The sequence below is a fragment of the Eretmochelys imbricata genome, chromosome 1 (genome assembly GCF_965152235.1).
Source record: "Eretmochelys imbricata isolate rEreImb1 chromosome 1, rEreImb1.hap1, whole genome shotgun sequence".
Lineage (NCBI taxonomy): Eukaryota > Metazoa > Chordata > Testudines > Cheloniidae > Eretmochelys > Eretmochelys imbricata.
In genome coordinates this window covers 249156400-249181234 of record NC_135572.1, presented here as the reverse complement: position 1 = coordinate 249181234, position 24835 = coordinate 249156400, and the positions used below count along the sequence as shown (strand labels likewise).

General features: G+C 41.2%; 2 protein-coding genes across 4 annotated transcripts in view; one reads left to right on the top strand and one right to left on the bottom strand.

Moving 5' to 3' along the window:
• The window catches only part of DCP1B (decapping mRNA 1B), a 59862-nt gene extending 49869 nt beyond the window's left edge, over positions 1–9993 (bottom strand). Inside the window, exons 1-3 of one of the 2 annotated variants that reach the window (XM_077827244.1) lie at positions 9835–9993; positions 5987–6027; positions 2394–2521 (exon numbers count right to left, since the gene is read on the bottom strand). In XM_077827244.1, the coding sequence (XP_077683370.1) occupies positions 2394–2521; positions 5987–6027; positions 9835–9987 (322 nt within the window). In that variant the 5' untranslated portion in view covers positions 9988–9993. Of the gene's footprint in view, positions 1–2393; positions 2522–5144; positions 5290–5986; positions 6028–9834 lie in introns of those variants that run through there. The other variant, XM_077827252.1, reaches the window with a different exon arrangement.
• Positions 1–24835, top strand: part of CACNA1C (calcium voltage-gated channel subunit alpha1 C) — a 709385-nt gene that overhangs the window by 14822 nt on the left and 669728 nt on the right. The gene's annotated exons all lie outside the window — the stretch shown is intronic.

Sequence of the window (24835 nt, the reverse complement as noted above, 5' to 3'; positions counted from 1 at the left end):
CTCTTTTCCCGCATTCCCCAGTACATGACACAAGCGATTATAGGAACACTTTTTGTCTGCATTCGGTGCATTGCCCTTCAGGCTGCACTGAAATGCAGGAAAGCACTGCAGACTGCACTTATTTTCTGGAGGTTAGTTAGTAAGGTGTTTTTCCAATAGTCATAGAATGCTAGACCTTCATTCCACCTAATCCCTTCTCTTTTTCCCCGCCTCCCACCCCAGTCCCCTCCTTTCCTTATTCATTTATGTCTTCTCCTATTTTATTACTGTTACTCCCACAGTAATATGTTATAACTATATAGCATTGTCTGGATTTGTACTGGATGTTTGACAAGTTGTAAAACTGAATAATTCCAGAATTCTAACGGAGATCTCATGAAATGTGTGGTATTTGGAAACATATACAAGTTAAGTCATTTACTTTTTTGTACTTTTCACTGTCTGTTTTTTCATGAAAACACACAAACAAACGAAACCAATAAAAAATCCATCACAAAGATCAGCAGCCCAGAGCTGCCTTGTGGCCAAAACAAGAATCCCAACTAGACAGACCAATGAGCTAGGCAGGGGAATCTAGAAGGGAGACTTACTTCAGGTCTAGAAATAGACACAAATAGCTTGAGCACTGACCCAACTGTAAGAAGTGTGCTTCAACAGCCAGAGTTGGAGGAGGTGCTATTATGATCTTGAAGTTCTAAAATTCTGGCACATCTTGCGGGGAATATATAGTTTACGTTTTGAGAAGAAAATTTAATGAATTATGCTACCATCAAATAATCCCCATTTTGTCTATAATACAGTGCTCAGGGCTGTCTTCTTGTTCCCTCTATGTTAGTGTGTTTTACACCATTACAATAGACTGTTTCTCACTATCCTTAATTATTGTTTCTCACTGCTGTAAAGAGACACAAGGTTAGTACAAATGGCTAGATCTTATTCTCAATTTTTAAATCTAACAACAAAAAGTAAGTTTTAAGCATATACACACAAAAAACCCCACTGGGAATTTTTACAAAGTTATATATATATACATAACGTAGGAAAATACTTTGCATGTATATAGGTAAGAAACTTAAAAATCCACCAACTGGACTGATAACTAGTCCTTACCTTACTTACCGATCTAAAATCTTACCAATGGCTACAAGTAGAGGTGTGGGGCAGCCTGATGATGTCCTCTGGATTTACTTTCAGTTTCTCTAGGAAATTTCAAGTACCACCATTCACCTCTTTTTCAGCTTTTCAGATACTTTCAAAAGGTAGAGGATTTATTGACTATTCATGATGTTCTCACTTTTCCACAATCATTTCTACCACACAGTGAGTCAGAGCCACTGAATTCTTTCTTGCTGCATTTTCCTGCTTCAGATCATATTTGGGAATAGATAGTCTCTATGATGCATATACCCCAATGTGCTGCAGGTGAGATATACTATGACATATCTTCCAGTTCTATCACATCCAACTGGAACACTTCTAGATTTCAGATGGTCACAAAGGCAGGTTCAGAGGATTCCATACAAACTGTTTTCAAGTTTAGGATCTGAAGACAAGCCTGTGCCAGGGTACAGATCTCCTGCATGAGTGCAGAGACATAAGCCTTCATTTTCTGAACCACGGGCTCTTGCAGGCAAGCTTTGCTTTGCTACAGTTTGAAATGGCCTCTTGGGCAAACTAGCTCCTGAGAGCTTCAGGGAGCTCTTGGCCCTTGTCTGTGACAGTCAAATGGCTCCTATAACCCCAGGAAAGACTGAACCTTATATACTGCTAATATCTGCAAATCCTAGGTGTGGAATGAGCCGGTCAACCAAAAACAGATGGACAAACCTTCCTTCCTTCCTTCAAGCAACAGTCAATAACACCCACTAGTTTGCTAAAAGGGTAGGGAGCTGTAGCCAAACCAGAAGGCAGGGTTTTGAATTGGCAGTGTTTTTCCAGTGTTGTGCGGCACACACAATGAAATCAGAGATCAGCTATACCACCCCATCTTGAGTGGCTTCCCCTTAAAGGAAGTCTTCCAAACACCAAGTCAGACATACTCAAAAAAACATACTGCATAACAAGATTTCTACATATATCTATATTACACTGTATTTTAGCACATAAAGCCTACCATTTGTCAGCTAAGAGACAAATTAATGGCTTAACTATGTTTAACTACTTTCTCAAGAAGAAAGGCACTTTGATACAAAGAGCTAATCCTCCCTTGATTTGGCATGTCAAATATCGAAATTTGCCTCTCCGGGTTGCAATTCCTGAACAAGTCAATGTCAGCTCGAAAGCCATAGACTAAATGCACTAGCAGTCATTGGAATGCTTTAAAGAGGCAAATTTTGTAAGGAAGAGTTTATTTCTCAAACACTTTACCCAATGGATAGAAGAAAGAGACTCACATCTGGCATTTCTGTAAAGCAGAAAAGGGTCCTGCAGCTGGAAATCTAGGTCTTTAGTGATGGGTTCTGTGCGATTTTCCATGCTCAGCCTGTTCATAATGGTGAAGCCATGCCTGGGAGAAGCTGATCTGTAAATTACCAAGCAGAAATCATAGCAAGTCAAGGAAAAATATGAGTACCCCTTCTTTGTCAGACAGTGCTCCAAAATTATTATTTCAATAGAAGCAGTTATATAAAATCTAACTATGTTGCCAGGGAGGAAACTGAACAACAGTCTTGGAGCCTGACAGAATTTTTGGTTCCTTTGTGGAATCCTTTTGCTTTCTTCAAACCCCTAAGCTCTGTATGAAAAATGACATAGATAACTGTGGCCACAATGATTGTTTTTTTAAACAGTCTGCAGCATCTGAGGTGCTATAGTTTGAGTCTCAAAGCCTCTAGTCATAATCCTAACTATTTGTGCATGCAAGTTTCAGCAAGTTCTAAGGCCTACAACTTTAGGAGCCGGCGATAACTTACTAACGTAAAATTGTCCTCAGAGCATTGGTGTTATAGTATCCAAGAATCAGAACTGGTCTACACCTTCCCACTGCAGCAGAAAATGGATATTGGAGAGACAGTTGTGGGACAAAATTAATTAAAATTTTTACTTTTTTCTTTAATACACAAAGATAATGAATTATTCAAGTCACTCCAGATTTTCAAAACTCCCTAAGTGACATAAGAGCAGAAATCCCACACTATTTCCAATGCTAATAGGAGATGTTACTTTGGAACTGAGTTCGACAGTGATGGACAAGACACTGACTAAATGTTTGGGATAAGTGCCAAGTACAGTAATCACCAGCGGGTGTCTTCATTAACTCCAAAGCACAGGAACCTGCATTACAGGAAGGGAGGCAACAGAAAATGAAACAAAGGGTGGAAGTGATAGAAAGAATACTTGATGGTAATAGCCAGAATTGTATTTCTCTGAGTCTTTTAATGTTATCCCTAGCAGGTCTCATGTTTGACACTTAGTGTAAAGATATTTTTCACAGTTCACAAAGAGGAGCAGGTGATAAATAAACCAGTTTATTTAACTGTAATGCTAGACATTTTCACATTTCCAAAATAACGGTGAGAATGGATTTGTTACTACATCATTTGCAGAAAGGAATTCCTCAGTTGTACCCACCCCAGTTTCCGACAGATATGAACAGATGATTTTTATTGTGCTAAGACCTAAACTTTATAAGCCTTTTCAACATCAACTGACACTAAAATGTGAAGGGGACTATTTAGTTATTGTTTGTAAAGTGATCTAAAAAGAAGAAGCCCTATGTAGAAGAGCCAAATATTATTACCCGGGAAAACAATGCTCTAAATGAGTAAAACTAGAGAACATAATTAGATAGGGGTATGAGACTGGACAATGCCAAACCACATTAAATTGTGCTGTGTATGCTGGTGTACTTGGCATTTTCTGCTCAGAACTGCTAAAAGCCAAGGATCCATTGAAAATAAAATCATGTATTCTCTTATCAAAGAGAAGGAAACTAGGGAAGGGAGTGACAGAAAGAATACTTCATGGTAATAGCCAGACTTGTATATCTCTGAGTGTTTTAGCATCATCCCCAGCAGGAAGCAGATATTTGACACTTAGGGCTTGTCTTCACTACTGGGGTAAGTTGACCTAAGTCATGCTACTTCAGCTGTGTGAATAACGTAGCTGGAGTTGATGTAGCTTAGGTCGACTTATCCTGATGCCTTCACTGATCTGCGTCTACAGGAGACGCTCTCCGGTCGACTTCCCTTACTCTTCTTGGAGTGCTGGAGTACCAGGGTCGACTGGAAAGCGCTCTGCCGTCTTCACTGGACCCACTAAATTGACCCTTGCTGCATCAATTGCAGCAGCATCCATCTCCCGGTAGTGAAGACCAGCCCTTAGGGTAGAAACATTTCCTCGAAGTAGTCTTTCAAAATAAAGATTATAGTTTTAGTCTATCGCTTTTCATTTTTGTAAAGCTCTTTATTTTATTAAACTCTTTTTTTAACCGTGTATTTTTCAGTTTAATTATGTAATTGAATGTCTTCATTCTACTTTCCAGCCTGTGCCTTTATTTCCTACTTAAAGGCAAGGGCTGGGAAAGGGTTAACTCTTAGTGCTGTGATTAAGAATATAGGGGGAACTGAGCAGAAAAGACTGCAGCTACTAGACTGAGACACTGCAACAGGTAAGTGAATATCCTTCCTCAACTTCCTTCTTCTCAGGACCCAGAAAAGGAACTGGAGTGGTGGAGAGACTAGAAGCAGGAGGCTAGTTGCAGACAGCTCCAAAATTCAGGTCCAGTGTACAAGAAAATCATATTCCTGATTCAGAGTGGGCAAGGCACCTTTGATCTGCCAGACTCTGCCATAAGCAGCAGAAGCAGGAGCCAGTTCCTTCCTCCAGCTGTGGCAGATACAACAGCATCTCTTACTTCATCCATTCTTGTTCTTCTCTACACAGATGAATAGAAGAGTGGGTGTGGGGAGGTGCTGGTACTGACTTCTACTGCTGGGTAGGAAGGAGCCTAGAGATCAACGTAAGCTCCCATACTCCCTAGTAGAAGATTGGGTCCACTGTACACCTGGCCTCACATGCTGTTTGTCACCTCCATATCCCTCTCTTCCTGACTCAATCAGGGGGGCCTCCTGCCTCCTCAGTCCCCGTCATTCTCTTAGCTGGATCCTCAAGAGAAAAAAAACAGAGGGAGGAAATCCACTTACCTGTTTGACTACTCAAGCCTAACAGCTGCAACCCTATGTCTGCTAGCTGCCTGATCTTCTGCTCGTCACATCAACAGCAGGCAAATCATGATGCAACCCCCTGGAAGCCCAGCACCCAGATGATAGAGAAGGCTTTGCAACATACCTGTGTGATACAAAAGATGAGACTAGATGATCTAATGGTCCCTTCTGGCCTTAAAATCCATTAAATTATTCCCCACCTCCCCAAACAACCCTGCCTTCAATTAAGAGGTGAAGAGCTAGAAAACAACAAATGTAATATAAAACTGAACCATGAAATTAAAACAAACATCCAGAGCCGTTAGAAAAGAGAGCCACTGAGAATATCTTAAACACCTGGGGTGAAACATGCATGATAACCACACTGTAAGTAATTTGATACCGAGCGAAATGTAAGGAAAATGCATGAACTTTCCCCTAAGCCAGGAACCAATTACAATTGTATCAAGTCCTCCCATTTCCTTAACCTTGATGAGTACTATTATTTACTCTGCCATTTGGCTTTTTTGTTCTGAAACCTTCTAAAAGACAAATGTTACATCCTACTTTAAATAGAATATTGTCAAGATTTATCAGATTCATCAGTACTGAGATCTAAATTACATTTCCAAACCTTATCCACATGAACACGTACAAAGTGACGTTCTCCTTTTCAATGATCCCTTCCCTGCATTGTCTCTGACGATTTCAAACTAACTTAAGTTATTCTTTTTCACCATGTAATAAGACAGGATTTAGAGTGGTTACTTAAGGATTCTTTTTAGCAGGCTTTTCTACTTCCATAGATTTTATGTTCAGACATTAAAATATAACATTCTCACCTTGTGTAAACAAAGAGTGTTCCTTCCACATCAGTTTTCTCCTAAAATAAAAGAAACATTCAAGTAATTCAAATAAAAATTCATAAGGTGAACGAAAACCAATGTTTTCCACAAAACAATCACATAGTATCAGCAGCAGGTATAAGACACACACTGGTATAGCGAATTTAACATACTGGATCATTAATACAACAAAGACAGCAGTAAAAAGGGATTATCCTTATGAAGAGGAGAAAAGTGGATTTACTGCCATAGTCATAGTCCATTGCTGATGAAGCAATAGGAAGCACAGGAACTATTATTTTGTTAACCATAAATAAGCCACCACTATCTTCCTTTTACCAAAGACCATCACAGTTACATATCTCTGACTGAAATGAGGAAATAATTAAACCAAGTTTCAGGGATTTGCTAGTAAGAGATTACAATTACCATAGTTCCCCTTCATCCTTCAGCTGAATCAGGTCTTACGGTAAGACACGAAAACCATCAGCTCTGTATTTTTTTCTTTTTAGTTCCATTTTTTTTTAAAAGAAAAAAAACTCACAGTTGTCTTCTTATCTAATTTTTTCTCCTGATATCCTGTCAGCCAAGATAGTTGATGAGTTGTCATTTTAATAAAGAAACGTCAGTGTCTCTACCTGATCTACTGGATGTCAGAAAGCGCCAGTACATTTATGCATCTGCATTCCATTTGACACATAATATCCCACTTGCTTAAATACGTAAGTTTTTCTGGTCCAGGGACAAAAATTTTGGAGACAAGCTCTTTGGGATCCTTCTAGATGAAAGATACTGCATAAAATCTGTCCACACAAAGATAGAGTTACATTTGAAAATCATGCCTAAACATAGTTCCCCTAAACCAGTTTTGATCACTGTTTAACCCCATCAGCATTAGCCAATCAGGAGTGTTAAAAATGGATTTGGGGAAAAAACTTTAAATAAGTTTTTCATACACAGCTCTATTTGTTGTATGCACAGGGGTTAGATGAAAATCATTATCACACTTTGACCCAAGCATATTCAGTCTGACAAAATATTAACGGGTCACTCAAGATAATCTTTTTTTTTAAAATATCATCTGTATTACTAATGTCTTATATTTCTTAAAATCGGATATAATTGTCAATATTTATTTTTTGCCCGTAACTCAGTGTGGACTTTGAAAATGGATTGGTAAGCTTCACCTCCTCCTAGTATCAATTTAACTTTCTTATCCTCATGTATCAGCACATTGCATTTGTGGGTTTTTTCCCTTTCCTCTCTCTCTCTCACACCGCAGGGTAATACTGAATTAAACTGCTATTAGGTTTCGAAGGACTTTCTAAAAAAAAAAAATATATCCATAACATTTATGTTTGAGGGGTGACTTACTCAAAATTGTCTATTTAAATAAGATTCCAGTCCTATAATCTGATTGTTATCAGGGTCTGCCCATTCAATCACCACTGCAGAGTGCCACTGAAGACAACAGAAGCCTGTACAGGCATACTTAAACAGAGGAGATTGCGGGATCAGAGTTTAGACATAAAGCACTACAGCGTATAATGTTAAGGTTGCACAATTAAAACAACAAAGAGACAGGAAATGCACGAGTTAAGATTCCCAGTTATATATCTTATATGTTTTATGTGTGTATAATATTTTAAGGAACAGATTTTAAAAGAAAAGCAGGACTACAAAACACTACATATGTGCAATGCAGCTGAGTTAGTTTTTCTGGAAATCGTTTAACTTTTGCATTTACTGTCTTTTTATCATTTCTGACTAGATAACCTTAATGCTGCATTAACTATTTATTTAATTTTCTCTTTCTTAAATGGTTTAGGTAGTATCTGCTTTCTTTTGGCTAAAAGTCCTTAATATATGAATGAAGAAAATAGACAAAATTTAAGATAGAGGAAGGAAAGGAGAAAGAAAAGAAATGCAGAGAAAGCTTGTTCATTTCAGCTTGTCAACGACATACACCAGTCCAGTTCTTTAACAGAGTGTGCACTGGGTTAACTAGGAGGCACCAATCAGTAGCTATTACGTGCATTGAAATGAGTGCTTTTCTGAGGAGGAAAAGCCCTTATTAATGGTCCATCTCTCTATGAGTGTCCATTTTGTATTAGACACGTCCACAGTGCAATTTTCAAATGTTCAGAATTTTTAGATTAAAGGTTGAAATTTCCAGCTACTTTTTTTAAAATTTTATCATGGACATTCTCCTCACCAAAGATTAGCTTGATGCCAAGTTTCAAAGTTCAGCCATATTTGAGTTTCTTCTCCAAAAACAAATCTGGCCTTTTTTTTTTCTAAATTATAAACACACAGAGGCTTAGGCTGTATTTTTTCATTGCATACAACTTCCAAAAACAGCTGACAAGATTTCTGTCAATTTTCCCCAAATAAATAACTTTTGGGAAGAGACCAATTGTGGAAATTTTTAAACAAATGGAGAATTTTATGAAGTTTTAGCATATGAAAATGAGAGGATAACAATTGAAACTATATTGTATTTGCTTTCAAATGAATCCACTAGACAGTGCAATGAACTGGAAGAGACTCAGGAGAGAAAGGAAGTTGGTTCAATGTGTATGGTTCCTTGCTGTGGCCCTGATCTATCAAATAACTTAAGGCTTGTCTATGCTGTAGCTCATGTGCTTTAAGGGGGTCTGAGTTCTAAAGCCCACTAACGTGTTGTGCATTACTTGTAAGGTGACCAAATGTCCCAATTTTATAGGGACAGTCCCAATATTTGAGGTTTTTTCTTATGTAGGCTCCTATTACCCCTCCCCCCCCCACCTCCTCTCCTGATTTTTCACCCTTGCTATCTGGTCACCCTAATTACTTGGTCCATGTAGGCCCTGTTGGTGTGAAACAGCACAATGTCAAAGTGCACTAGGGAATCTTTAGTGCGCAGAGGGTCTACATGAACCAAGAAACACTCAACACATTCGTGAGCTTTAGAACTCACACAACACCCCCATAGAGCACACTACCCCACGTGCAGACAAGATTTTAAGTATGTACTTAACTTTAATTGCATGAGAAGTCCCACAAACTTCAGCATGTTAAGCACATACTTAAATCCTTTACTAGATCAGGGCTTCTATAAACAGTATTCTTATCATGAAGATTTGTTGTATTTGCTGCTTCTTGACCATTGGTACCCCATTATTGGTAACACACACACACCATTCCATAGAGTGTTCCAGCTACAATGCACTTTCCATAGAACACTGTATTGTATTCATACACTATATACATATAGACTATATGCTCTTCAAGGCAAGGACTTGTTACGTGCTTTAGCACACATTGTTTAATAGGCACCCCTATGAATTTAAAGTTCATCAAGCCAGCATCGAGGGGGGGGAGGGGGACGACCACCTCTTCTTTCTCCCAACGATCCTCTCACCAGCTTTTGACTGGTGCTTAGTTTCAGAATTTGTGCAGGTGAGAACCAGAAACGGTTATTTTTCCCTTTCGGGTTTCACAGTGGACGTGGGCCTTTATAACTGAGCATATTTTATAAATTAAAGAAGAGAAATACACCCCCAAGACTTTCAGCCACGATCCCTCTCCTTTCCCTCCCAGCTCCCTCACTCCCCAAGTGTGTATCTGTGGGGGGTGTCTTCCCGCTTCGTGCCCTCCCCATGTCGGGGTGTGTGTGTCCCCACTGCCTACCCTCCCCGAACCTGTATATGTGTGGGGGAGGGGTCTCCCAGCTCCCTCCCCACCCCTAGCCCCCCCCGTGTGTGTGAGAGAGAGAGAGTCAGTGGGTCTCCCCGCTGCCTGCCCTACCCCCGGGCATGGGGGGCTCCCGGCCCTGGGCGGGGGGAGGGTCTCATCTCACGCACCCACTCGTTGGCGCGGTGCCCGAAGGTGTAGAGCGCCACCTGGCTGGCCACGTCCACGATGCTGCTGATGTAGGGGTCGTGCCGCTGCAGCGCCGCCAGGCTGATGTCCAGCCCCTTGCCCAGAAGGGCGGCCCCGGCCACCGCCGCCGCCATTTTGCCTCCAACAACAACACTCACGGCGCGCTGGCTGGGCATGATTAATCTAAAGCCGAGAACAAGATCGAGCCCTTCGACAGAAACAAACCGGGGCCAGGGTGCTGGACCCAGACGCGGTAGTCGCGCGCCGAGTTCACATTGCTCAGGATTGTTGCCATGAGCAACAAGATAAACTCCCCAAGGGCCTGGCCGGGCTCTCTGTGCGTAACCCAGAGGGCGGGGCCTGCAGGGACCTGACCCTGTAACGACCGGCCTCGCACAGCCCCGCGCGAAATCCAGACTCTTCTGAGGGGCACCCTGGGAGGGCATGTACATGCAGGCACTAGCACATGTGCCCAGCAGTGTACAGAGACTGGTATTGCCAACCTCCATTGTCCCCAAACCATTAGCCAGGCCTCCCAAAATCATAAAAATGGCTCAACAATAATAATTTTTAGATTATTTTTATTTGTTTTCTGGTGGTGGAGTCTTTAGGGTTCACGTTTAACAGATTTACTCCATAACCTGGAGGACTACAGACTTAGGGTTTTTGTTTTGTTTTTTTAAATGCAAGTTGAGAGTCTCTGAAAAATCACTTGATTCCAGCTGCTGGGGATTCAAGAAAAGCATTGATAATTCATTTGCAAACTTAACACCATCAATTTAGGCTTGAATAGGGACTGGGAGTGGTTGGCTCACCCAAAAAGCAATTTTCCCTCTCTTGATATTGACCCTCCTCATCAATTATTGGGAGTGGATCACATCCACCCTGACCTAATTGGCCTTCAACATTGGTTCTCCACTTGTAAGGTAATTCCCTTCTCTTCATGTGCCAAAATATGTTTATGCCTGTTTCTGTAATGCTCACGCCAGGCATCTGACGAAGTGGGGTTTTTACCCACGAAAAGCTTATGCCCAAATAAATCTGTTAGTCTTTAAGGTGCCACCAGACTCCTAGTTGTTTTAATGAAATGTTGAGACTGGGCAATCCGGAGTTAGAAACATAGGCAGTGCCCATAACATATATAGATACAGACACACATATGCACAGAAATACACGCATGCCCTAGGGCACACATAGGCATAGATGTATATGGGCATGTACACTCATACCTCTGAGTATACAGACACACCAAAGCATCAACACACAAAAGTACCCATGAGAGAGCATACGAAGCCATACATGTCTGTAGCATAGACACACATACACATTTGAATGGGCATGTATATATATGTTTGGACATACACACATGGGTGGGTATACACCCATGGCTATGTGTGCTCATATTTGCCAGCATACATCTATGGACCTACTTACTCATCTGAATCAGCTATGAAATAACACAAGTGAAGCTCATCAGTGGTGAGGCACCATGATTAGAAACAGCTGGACAATATATTTTCCTCCAAAGGTAAGCAGTCCAGTGCCCTAACATCAGTCCAAAGTAAGTAAGGTATAGTGTTTCATAGACTAGGGAAAGAAATGCTGTGGTCTTGAAACTTCAGGAGGAAGATGGGAAGAAAACCAGTGAGTAGGAAGGGTGACAGTTAGGCATTCCTTGCTGCCCAAGTGACAAGCAGATGTACTCAATTCTTTCTGCTGTTTAAACCCTCCTGGAGTCCCTAGTAACAAGACCCCCCCTCCCCTCACTGAATCCCCTCTGGTGTGCCAATCCTTCTTATGGCCATTAGTGGCAAATACATCTAGCACCTGCTGCAGATGTCCCACACTGACAAGGCCCCCAATTTGTCACTGAGGCCTGGGAGAATTAAGCTCTCTCAACCTGACTTCTGTAGCTGCCCAGCCCTTTTGGTACCCATACTACTGATAATATTGAAAAAGGTTTTCCTATTTTGTATTGCAAAAATCTAGTCAACCTAACTCCAAAAGAGACAGAATATAATGTAGAAATTGGTTTGAAAAGGATTGTTCTTTCAGATTGTAAACATTCACTCATGGTTACAATTTGGCATTCCAGTGTAGGTCTGAGTCTGTTATTGTACAACATTTTAATCACAGTTACTGTTTAATATAAATTATTGTTTATATACCTTTTGAATTCTGGGAATGAATAAAAGCAGAAGTTGGTAAGATTGTTTCTGTTATTGCCCATTTGGTCTGACTGAGTGGCTAATCAATATTTAGAGCATTCCAGGTTTGTTTCCATTAGGAGGAGAAATTGATTATAGGAGTCAGGTATATTCCTTGATGCAATCCTGTTTATTTACAAAGAATCTACAGAGTCCTGCTTTCCCGCACCCAGAGGAAACAAACAACTGCAGGCAGTTTCCTTGCTCAAAAATCCCCAAGCCTGCCTTTCCAGTGCATTCCATGTCCAAGGAGCTGTGTCTCTCTGCTCCCTGTCAGGACCACGTTCACAACTGCTTTTTTTCCTTTCTGGTGGTTTTCTTTTTGCTTTCTATGGGTTTTCTCCTGGCTTCTTGCCTCTTTTACACACATAGCTTGCCAAACAATCCCTTACTCCTGGTGTCTGCAATCAGGGAACCCCTGAGCCCACACATCTTGGCGTTGGATGAGGCCTTGCCACATGATCCATTACCTTGGGCAATATCTTCTATTATTTACAACTATCTCACTACATTAAGGGGATTAATTGCTCCTGCTATTTAGCCTGAAACAAAAGTACACACCCACCAGTTTTGACCAGTTTTGTGACCTCTAGAGAACAAAGGCCTGCTTGATGGCAGCCATTAACATCTTACAACATAACACTATGGGCTTGTCTTGTGCTGCTGTAGTTCTTTAGTGAAGACACTACTACACTAATGGGATACCTTTTTCTGTTAGCCTAGTTAATCCACCTCCCCGAAAGGTAGTAGCTATGTCGGCAGGAAAGCTCTCTGGGCAACATAGAGCTATCTACACAGTGGATGAGGTCAATATAAGTATGTTGCTCAGGGGTGTGGATTTTTCACACCCCTAAGTGACGTAGTTATACCAATATAGGTCTATGGGGTGGACCTGGCCTGTGTTTAAAAAAAAATCTTGTAGGTACAGAACTTTGTGAATTCTCAATTCTCTACAAAAAATACTAAGCACTTCTCAGCAAAGATTTCATAACAAAAATCTTTAATTCTTTAAATGTGCTTGTTTGCTCACTTACTAATTCACTAAGTGAACAATCTATAACTGCTCTCCCAAATCAAGTTAGCTTGATTTTACTGGAATTTGTTTATGAAGCAAAGTGTTTTTTTAGCTTTGAAAATTTCATAATTTTATAAAGCACATAATTGTGAAATATAGAATCATAGAAATGTAGGGCTTGAAGAGACCTCAAGAGATTATCTAATCCAGCCCCCTGCACTGAGTGGGGCTGGACCACATATATCCAACCATCCCTGACACATGTTTGTTTAGACTATCTTTAAAAATCTCCGGTGACAGGAATTCCACAACCTCCCTCAACCAGATACAATAGCAGCTACTCTTATGTAGAGCTGGGTGAATTCTTTTTGGCAAATAGTAAATTCACAGAAAATACCTTTACTGAGGAAACAAAACTATTTGCAAATTTGGGTAGAATTCAGTGCATAGTTTTGGCCGAAAACAAACAAACAAAAAAATTGGAAATGGTACCACGTTTCATTTCAACATTTCAGAAAGAAAACATTTTGAAACAAATGAAATGAACAAAATGTTTCAACTTTTTGTTTAGCAATGGCCTTTCATTTTGAAATTTAGCTAATAACAGCGTTCAACCTAAGCTTTCTCCCTAGGTGTGACTGCTTCTAACGTTTCTCCTTCCGGGTTGCTTAGTCCACACCTCAGTTCTCTCTGTCTCAGATTCAAAGTGCCTCTGTGTAGTGAGTTACTCCAGCCCCCCTTATATCTTGGGTGGAGTTAAGCAAGCCCCCACCTCAAAGAGCAGGTCATTTAGACTCAGTATCTAAGAACATAAGAACATAGGAATGGCCATACTGTGTCAGACCAAAGGTCCATCCAGCCCAGTATCCTGTCTACCGACAGTGGCCAATGCCAGGTGCCCCAGAGGGAGTGAACCTAACAGGTAATGATCAAATGATCTCTCTCCTGCCATCCAGCTCTACCTTCTGACAAACAGAGGCTAGGGACACCATTCCTTACCCATCCTGGCTAATAGCCATTAATTGACTTAACCTCCATGAATTTATCCAGTTCTCTTTTAAACCCTGTTATAGTCCTAGCCTTCACAACCTCCTCGAGCAAGGAGTTCCACAGGTTGACTGTGCGCTGAGTGAAGAAGAATTTCCTTTTATTTGTTTTAAACCTGCTACCTATTAATTTCATTTGGTGGCCCCTAGTTCTTATATTATGGGAACACGTACATAACTTTTCCTTATTCACTTTCTCCACACCACTCATGATTTTATATACCTCTATCACAGGGGTCTCAAACTCAAATGACCACAAGGGCCACATAAGGACTAGTACACTGGCCCGAGGGCCGCACCACTGACCACCCAGCTGCTGCCCCGCCACCACTCCACCCTTTCCGTAAGGCCCCGCCCCTGCCCCACCTCTTCCCACCCCTTCTCTGCCCCCATTCCAACCCCTTCCTTGAAATCCCCACCCCAACTCTGCCCCCTCCCTGCCCCCAGAGGGTGCAGGAGGGGTGCAGGGTACATCAGGGGGCTCAGAGCAGGGGGTCAGGGTGCAGGGTGAAGCAGATGGCTCAGGGCAGGGGGTCGGGGTGCAGGAGGGGTGTGGGGTGCGTCAGGGGGCTCAGGGCAGGGGGTTGGGGTGCAGGAGGGTGCAGCAGGGGGCTTAGGGCAGGGGGTCGGGGTGCAGGAGGGGTGTGGGGTGCGTCAGGGGGCTCAGGGCAGGGGGTTGGGGTGCAGGAGGTTGCAGCAGGGGTTCGGGGTGCAGGAGGAGTGTGGGGTGCAGCAAGGGGCTCAGGGCAGGGGGTTTGGCTGCAGGAGGGGTTTGGGTGGTGGGTCTGGCCCAGCGCGCACCAGGGGCAGATCAGGCTCCCTGTCTGCCTGCCCTGCTGCCGTGCCGCTCCGTGAAGCGGCCGGGACCTGCGGGGGTGGGAGGCCACAGGGGTCTGTGTGTTGCCCTGGCCGCTCCTCTAGGTACCTCCCCCGAAGTGGGGAACCGCGGCCAATGGGAGCTTCGGGGGAGGTACCTGGAGGAGCAGCCAGGGCAACACACAGACCCCTGTGGCACCCCCTCCCGCCCCAGGTCCTAGCTGCTTCCCGGAGTGGCGCGGGGGCAGGGCAGGCAGGTAGGCAGGGAAGGAGCTTGCCCTGCTCTCAGTGCGCACTGGGCCGAAGCCGCTCTAGGTAAATGCTGGGGGGGTGAGGGGGGGCCGCAGGGAGCTGGCGGGCCGCAGAAAATAACCCTGCGGGCCGCGTGTTTGAGACGCCTGCTCTATCATATCCTCCCTTAGTCTCCTCTTTTCCAAGATGAAAAATCCTAGCCTCTTTGATCTCTCCTCGTATGAGACCCGTTCCAAACCCCTAATCATTTTCGTTGCCCTTTTCTGAACCTTTTCTAATGCCAGTATATCTTTTTTGAGATGAGGGGACTACATCTGTATGCAGTATTCAAGATGTGGGCATACCATGGATTTATATAAGGGCAATAAGATATTCTCTGTCTTATTCTCTATCTCTTTTTTAATGATTCCTAACATCCCGTTTGCTTTTTTGACTGCCGCTGCACACTGCATGGACGTCTTCAGAGAACTATCCATGATGACTCCAAGATCTTTCTCCTGATTAGTGGTAGCTAAATTCGTCCCCATCATATTGTATGTATAGTTGGGGTTATTTTTTCCAATGTGCATTACTTTACATTTATCCACATTAAATTTTTTTTGCCATTTTGTTGCCCAATCACTTAGTTTTGTGAGATCGCTTTGAAGTTCTTCACAGTCTGCTTTGGTCTTAACTATCTTGAGCAGTTTAGTATCATCTGCAAACTTTGCCACCTCACTGTTTACCCCTTTTTCCAGATCATTTATGAATAAGTTGAATAGGACTGGTCCTAGGACTGACCCTTGGGGAACACCACTAGTTACTCCTCTCCACTCTGAAAATTTACCATTTATTCCTACCCTTTGTTCCCTGTCTTTTAACCAGTTCTCAATCCATGAAAGGATCTTCCCTCTTATTCCATGGCAACTTAATTTACTTAAGAGCCTTTGGTGAGGGACCTTGTCATAGGCTTTCTGGAAATCTAAGTATACTATGTCCACATGTTTGTTGACCCCTGCAAAGAACTCTAATAGATTAGTAAGACATGATCTCCCTTTACAGAAACCATGTTGACTTTTGCACAACAATTTATGTTCTTCTATGTGTCTGACAATTTTATTCTTTACTATTGTTTCAACTAATTTGTGCGCTACTGACGTTAGACTTACCTGTCTGTAATTGCCAGGATCACCTCTAGAGCCGCTCTTAAATATTGGCAGTACATTAGCTATCTTCCAGTCCTTGGGTACAATAGCTGATTTAAAGGACAGGTTACAAACCATAGGTAATAGTTCCACAATTTCACATTTGAGTTCTTTCAGAATTCTTGGGTGAATGCCATCTGGTCACGGTGACTTGTTACTGTTAAGTTTCTCAATTAATTCCAAAGCCTCCTCTAGTGACACTTCAATCTGTGACAATTCCTCAGATTTGTCGCCTACAAAAAACGGCTCAGGTTTGGGAATCTCCCTAACATCCTCAGCCGTGAAGACTGAAGCAAAGAATTCATTTAGTTTCTCTGCGATGACTTTATCGTCTTTAAGTGTTTCTTTTGTAGCTCGATTGTCCAGGGGCCCCACTAGTTGTTTAGCAGGCTTCCTGCTTCTGATGTACTTAAAAAACATTTTGTTATTACATGTTGAGTTTTTGGCTAGCTGTTCTTCAAACTACTTTTTGGCTTTTCTTATTACATTTTTACATTTAATTTGACAGTGTTTATGGTCCTTCCTACTTACCTCACTAGGATTTGACTTCCACTTTTTAAAAGATGCCTTTTTATCTCTCACTGCTTCTTTTACATGGTTGTTATGCCACAGTGGCTCTTTTTTAGTTCTTTTACTGTGTTTTTTAATTTGGGGTATACATTTATGTTGAGCCTTTATTATGGTGTCTTTGAAAAGTGTCCGTGCAGCTTGCAGGGATTTCACTCTAGTCACTGTGCCTTTTAATTTCTGTTTAACTAACCGCCTCATTTTTGCATAGTATTCCTTTCTGAAATTAAATGCCACAGCACTGGGCTGTTGAGGTGTTCTTCCCACCCCAGCAATGCTAAATGTTATTATATTATGGTCACTATTTCCAAGCGGTCCTGTTATAGTTACCTCTTGGACCAGATCCTGCGCTCCACTCAGGACTAGATCGAGAGTTGCCTCTCCCCTTGTGGATTCCTGTATCAGCTGCTCCAAGAAGCAGTCATTTAAAGTATTGAGAAATTTTGTCTCTGCATTTCGTCCTGAAGTGACGTGTATCCAGTCAATGTGGGAATAATTGAAATTCCCCACTATTATTGAGTTCTTTATTTTCATAGCCTCTCTAATCTCCCTTAGCATTTCATCGTCACTATCACTGTCCTGGTCAGGTGGTTGATAATAGATCCCTACTGTTATATTCTTATTAGAGCATGGAATTACTATCCATAGAGATTCTATGGAACATGTGGATTCATTTAAGATTTTTATTTCATTTGATTCTACATTTTCTTTTACTTATTGTGTCACACCCCTCCCGCACAACCTGTTCTGTCCTTCCGATATATTTTGTACCCCAGAATGATTGTGTCCCATTGATTGTCCTCACTCCACCAGGTTTCTGTGATGCCTATTATATCAATATCCCCCTTTAACACGAGGCACTCTAGTTCACCCATCTTATTATTTAGACTTCTAGCATTTGTGTACAAGCACTTTAAAAACTTGTAACTGTTTATTTGTCTGCCCTAATTTGTGTCAAATTCTTTATATGAATGTTTCTCGTCTGATCTGGCCCATTTTTTATCCTCTTCCATCCTCTCCTCCTGACTAAAACCTAGAGAATTTCTATCAATAGACTCTCCTCTAAGAGAAATCTCTGTCCGATCCATGTGCGCCTCTGCAGCAATCAACTTTCCCCCATCTCTTAGTTTAAAAACTGCTCTGCAACCTTTTTAATGTTAAGTGCCAGCAGTCTGGATCCACTTTGGTTTAGGTGGAGGCCATCCTTCCTGTATAAGCTCCCCCTATCCCAAAAGTTTCCTCAGTTCCTAATAAATCTAAACTCCTCCTCTCTACACCATTGTCTCTTCCACGCATTGAGACTCTGAAGCTCTGCCTGCCTACCTGGCCCTGCGCGTGGAACTGGAAGCATTTCTGAGAATGCCACCATAGAGATCCTGGATTTCAGTCTCTTTCCTAGCAGCCTAAATTTGGTCTCCAGGACGTCTCTCCTACCCTTCCCTATGTCACTGGTACCTACATGTACCACAACCACTGGCTCCTGCCCAGCACTACTCATACGTCTATCTAGGTGCCTCAAGAGATCCGCCTTGAACCAAATGGCCCATGGAGAAAACTGTGCTCAGCCCAGTTAATTCCATCTGGGATAGTTATTTAAAAATTTAACTCCCAGAATCAAACTAGATCCAGTCAATTTCTTTCTCAAACTAGAAAAAATTTCAAAGAAAAGATATATAACATCACAGTAAGTTGTTAGCATCAGTGTATGTGTAATACTACCCCTGGTGGAATTTGGCAGAGCTTTTTGATGCAAAAGCAGCCCACTTCACTATCTGTTGAGAAATTCTGTTTTAACTAACTGAAAAATAAGATTCTGTACTTTGGTGCTATTGATTTTGAGAACTCTGATGCTGTAGGTATTGTGTGTGATTAACTACAATAACCACAAGTTGTCATGGATTTCTGAGGAATTCTTTCAGGAAATGAGGGCATGTTGTTTGATCGAGATCATATTTATTGCTTTGCACATTTTTGCAAATGTTCTGTTGCCGTAATTCTAAGTGTTATCGTGCGGTGAACAATTATTTCAGACACTGTACATTTAACACATGCCTAAGGGCTCATCTATGTGGGAAAGTTTTACCAGTTATACTAATATAGTTATACCTGTATAACTCCTCACCTCCGGTGTGGACACTCTTATTTCAGTATAAGTGTGGCTTTTTTTGGTTTAGTTTAAGCCTTTTGCCAAGTAACATAAACTGAACTGAAAAAGTCACTCTTAGTCTAATACTGGAATAAGTGTGTCTGCATTAGAGGTTATACTGATGTATCGATTTAAATTCAAACCTTATGTTATATTGAAAAATGTTCCCATATAAACAAGGCCTTAGTTTGCTGCTCACTTCTTTTTTTATTCCTTCTATTTTTTTCAGAAATTTTAGTTTTACTCTGCAGGTATGATACCTTCCTGAGATTAATGCCACAACGCAGTCTGGTCTTTATAAGAGAATCTGTCAGTTCTCTGAAATCCTAAATTTAATTTAAAATTTAAGCTAAGTTAAATAGTAATTTATTGCCTCACCTTTAATTAGATACAAGTGATAAAACTGATCCCTTTTATATATTTGTTTTTGGGATACACAATTCATCAGATTTCTGAAAAACAACACTCTGATTATTTCTCCCATCCTCTTCCCAAAAATGAAGGTGTTATAAACCTCCAATGCTGCTTCTTTCTCTATATCCAGAAACAACGATGTCAAACATCAGTGGCTTTCCCCCCCCAAGTTCTGTAAGCATGAAATAAATTAGAAATCTCTGAACTTCCTACATTACTCAACAACACTTCTAGGAGCTTTAACTTTGAAGTTTGTTTGTTTGCCATTTTGTTTGAATTATAATCCCTAGTCTAACACAAGATTATATTCTGATGAGGCAACCATCTTGAGTCCTTTATAATAAAGGGCAAGTATTTGAATTACACAACCAGTAAAGTAATATTGTTACCATGAGAGCACCAAACTTGTACTCATTTAATAGAATATTGCTTTAGGATACTTACTATAGCTACTCATTTATTGCCATACTAGTATTTAAGCAGGCAATCGTGGCAGCGGAGAGTCACACTTCCCCACAGAGACGCCCGTACCCTCTCCCTCACGCAGAATGTGCAGCACCAGCGTATTCGGCTCTGTGAATACAGCCCCTGCCTAAGGAGACAGCAGCGCAAGCTGGGTGTGCGGGAGCCAACCTTCTCTTACCTGCTGTCATGGGTGGTGGGTGAAGCTGCCGCTTGGGGAGGCTAGCTCCCCAGCCGACCTCTTCTGCCTGTGGCCCTGCCCATACTTCACCCCTGCCCCGCCCGAGGCCCCGCCCCGCCACTCTGCCCAGGTTCTGCCCTCTCCCCACTGTCTCCCTCCTCTCTTCCCTCCCCTTCTCTGCTCACCCCCTTCCAGCTAAATCCCTGAACCCAAATGAAGTAAATGACATTTGAAAAAAACACTCTTCTGCAATTTCATTTGAAAGAAAATGGAGCATGTTTTCCACTGCATGCCAGATGGTGAAGACTGGACATGCAGGAGGTACCTAATTAAAAGCACTACATTTGGGAATAAAAAATGTCAGTCACAGGTTTTTTTATATACCCTGAAGTTTGTCAGAGATTTATTTGCAAAAACTTGTTAGTAAGGGCAAGTCAGCTGTCCTGCTGAATACAACATTAAATATTATGGAATACATGATGCAGCTCTTCTCTATTTTACATTTTCTTAATCAGTATTTCTAAGCTGATTTTATATTTTAAATGTACTCAGCCTTCATAAAGTAATCATTCCAGATTACTACATATTTAACTCACTGAAACAAAGACATTATTTTAAATTAATCAGTCACAGAGGTTTAGTGTGTTCATATCAATGTTCATTGCTTTTAGAAAAAGGGAACACTAATTTACTTTGTGTGATCTCAATAACAATAGACAGGTTTATAAAATTTTGCCAACTTTAAAAAATATGTTTCTAAAGATTTTAGGCATAACGAAGGATTCTATATCTTACTAAGGTACTGATTTTGCTGGAGGGTGCTCTTAAAACTAGTTCATCAAATAGTCAGAAGTAAAGAAAGGGAAACTCATTTGTCCAGCGATCTGGCAGGAAAGGGGTGTTGTCCCTTTAAGGGCTCTCTTCAACAGGGGCATGAAGGGAGAAAGGGATGGACAGAAAGACTTTGGAAGCAAGTTTTTTGGACTAAAGTCATTAAAATTAAAATGTGTATTTTAGATAAGGGTGGTCTTTTGAAGGATTTATTTAAAAAACTATGTGTCTGAAGATCCAAGCATTTAAGGCTAAAGATGAATGCTCAGCTTGTGCATCTAAAAATCTATGCAAGGATTTTTTAGAGATGTGATTTTATAATCTTCAGCAACACACTAATGAAATATTTTTAAAGCAAATTTTAAACTAAGGTCCTGTAGATTAACATGTTCTGAGTAAATATTACAGTAATGCACAACTGTTTTTGTCAGTAAATTCAGATTCTGACAGTATATACCTGGGGGTTGGCAAATGCCTGTTAAATGGCTTCATTACCACTGAATGATTCTTTTAACAGTTTAAATGTTGTGCTAATAGGTCTGGCAGGCTGGAAGACTTTTTCACTTTTAAGGTACTAGATCCCCTCCAGAGGAAGACTCACCAGGCTGCAGCAGCTAGCTGTGGGAGCCTGTAGGAAGGGTCAGAACAGGGATAGGAAGATGTGGGGAGGGTGGACACTAAGACCCAGGGGTGCCCCAAATTTTCGGATGCCCTAAACAGCTAGGTTTCAGTGTAACAGCCGTGTTAGTCTGTATTCGCAAAAAAAAAAAAAAAAAAAAAGGAGTACTTGTGGCACCTTAGAGACTAACCAATTTATTTGAGCATAAGCTTTCGTGAGCTACAGCTCACTTCATGCATCCGATGAAGTGAGCTGTAGCTCACGAAAGCTTATGCTCAAATAAATTGGTTAGTCTCTAAGGTGCCACAAGTACTCCTTTTCTTTTTGCTAAACAGCTAGGTATGCTGCTTATGCCTAAGGATGGCCCTGGAATCTTCTTTACATGGAATGTTGCAATAATGATCCACAAGTGACTGCACAATGTAATGCAATTACAGCCTTATACTGAAAGTTTGAAATACTGCATTTTGTTGTTAGATTGATATTGCTTTAAATTATTACCTTTGTTATTTGTATTTCACTAGGGCTTATGGACACTGGGAGAAGCATTTGGGCAGTCAAAGACCTAACATTTTTGTAGCTCTGCCAGTGATGCTCTGGGAAATCGTGAGCAAAATGTATCCCTGATTTTACACTAGAGATGACTGGTCCACAGGGGCCTCCTGTGGGCAGCCAATAGCAGATTTAAGCACTTTTAATGAGATTCTGGACTGAAAACCAAGGGTATTAACACCACAAACTCCAGTGGGTAGCTGATAGCAAAGTCTAGGTTTATTATACTTGTGTGAATCTGTTTCCCTTGGTACACTTTGAGTACTCTGAAGGTGTTTGGTAGTTACTTTCCACAGTCTGATTTCTTCATTTTCTGGTGATGCCGATGCTATAATGTGTTGTCTGTCAGATGAAATTTACAGGCACATTAACTTGCTAGATGGGAACAGTGAGCTACAAGGATTTCCTGAGGAGAAACTTCCATGAGCAGTGTATGAGGTTTCTCATTTTTCTTTTGGCTGAGTGATGTTTGCACAAATCTATTAATTTCATTATTACCTCAATTCAATCTTATAAAACTAACCTTCACTGGATCCTGTGTAACCCTTTTCCCTGAACTCCAAAGAAGCATCTGTGCTCTTTAACCAACCAACCAACAGAAAAAAGCAGACAGCTTAAGACTTCTTGTTAGACTCTCCTGATGCCTGCTATTGTCTTACTAGTCAGCTTTAAAAAAGCTTCTCATAAACAGGGTGTGGCTTTCTTCTCAGAGTTCAATTAATTAATAACTACTTATGTGATCAGAAGAATGCCCATTTTCAGTACTCACTCCTGCCATCCTTTTTATTCAAGTCAATAGGAATTTTGTTTAAGGGCCTGTAGAATTGGGTTCTGAATCCAAAAGGAGGACAGGTTACTTATAGGTCCCACAGTCCATTGTGTGATCACGTGTCAGAAGAGGTTGTGATAGAACCAGCTCACGGGAAGTGGCCACAGAGTCCAGCCTGTCCGAGGAGAGCCAAGAGAAAAGCTGTTGCTGTTGTAGCACAGGCAGCCAATCCGAGCAGTGGAAATTGGGCTCCAAGGTTCTTTAAGCAGACCATCAGAGGGTGTGGATAGCTTAGCTGTCTGGGGAGGGAGAGGTAGAATTGCTGACTTTGGGAGAGGGAGAATGAAAAGAAGTCTATAAACTTTCCTTAGAAAGGGGAAGGCTTAAGTGGTTGCAGAAGTGGCTGAGTATCTAAAGAAAAAGAAAGAGTAAGGACAACTGAAGAGGCACAATTGAAAGAAGGGAGGCTGAAAGCCTGTAGCTTAACATCTGTTGGTGGATGTTTAGCCCCACTGTCCATGCACAACTCCATGACAGACAATCCAATTTTGCATTTTAAAATACCGGTCACCTTAGTATTGTTAATATTAGCTGATGAACAACAGCCACATTCCACCCCAAAGATGGCTGCATTCCAGTACTGGGTGGTGTTTGTAAGGTGCTGCAGTATCCTTAGAGATGATAGGTGCATGTAAATGTAAGAAACTATATTTAATAACCTATCTGGGAAATTATCATTACCAGAAATAATATATACTAAGTGAGCTATTTAGGTGGTGTTTTAGATTGTTAAAATGTTTTGAAACCAGCTCTAAGGGGAAAAAAATTCAATATATATTTTTATAAATTAAAATGTTCAAGCAATAAGTCTTTTATGTGGTCTGATATCTTCTGGAATGTTGTTAACTGCATTGTTATCTTGTAATTCCATTTTGATTCCATTTTAAAGGAATACAATGATTTTCTGAATAGATTTAGCCTTGCATTTGGCAAATCCTTTTGCTTTGTTAGAAGAAAGAGAGCCTTGGCCCAGCCAAATCTGCACTTTTGCTGGTTCATAGTTGCCCTAAGGTACTGAGGAGTCGTCATTATTCAGCAAATGGAGATGGGTGAGCTAGTTAGGATAATAGAAAAGCTGACAAACATTTGTTTATTCAGTAGAAGTAGGGTGACCAGATAATATGTGTAAAAAATCAGGACATGGGGGTGGGGGGTAATAGATGCCTATATAAGAAAAGGCCCCCAAAATCGGGACTGTCCCTATAAAATCGGGACATCTGGTCACCCTATGTAGAAACAAACATAAAGTGAACCTTTAAGTTTTTTTTTAAGACGAGCCTTTTCCTTTTTTATGCACCTCTGCATTTCCTACTTCCAGGATATTACAGAAAGACTATTCACATGGCATCTCATGGCAGGGGTTTATTTTCATGAGATTTCCAGTTCAAAACTATAGACTAAAAGAGTTTGGATAAGCATCCAAACTTCTGGATAATTATTCAAACCAAACCTTTAAGGTTCTCCCACACTTTTTACTACCAGTAGCTATGATATTCCCATGCTGACTATGGGGGAAAAACAAATATCAGCAAAAGTACATTTATATTGATTTATCTTCCCTCTTGTTTTCAAATTCAGTAAAGACTTACTACTAATATAGCATTACATAAAGATTTCCAGGAGCTACCAGGGATAATAAGACTGGGTCTCATTGTATGCTGTCTGTCAAATTGTACTTACCTTACAATAGAAAGCAGAGGCCGATTTAAGGGTTGGCGCATGGTCAGCAAATACGCAGCATGGGGTAGGGTGACCAGACAGTAAGCATGAAAAATCGGGGCAGGGGGTGGGAGTGGGGGGTAATAGGAGCCTATAAGAAAGCCTCAAATATTGGGACTGTCTCTAAAATTGGGACATCTGG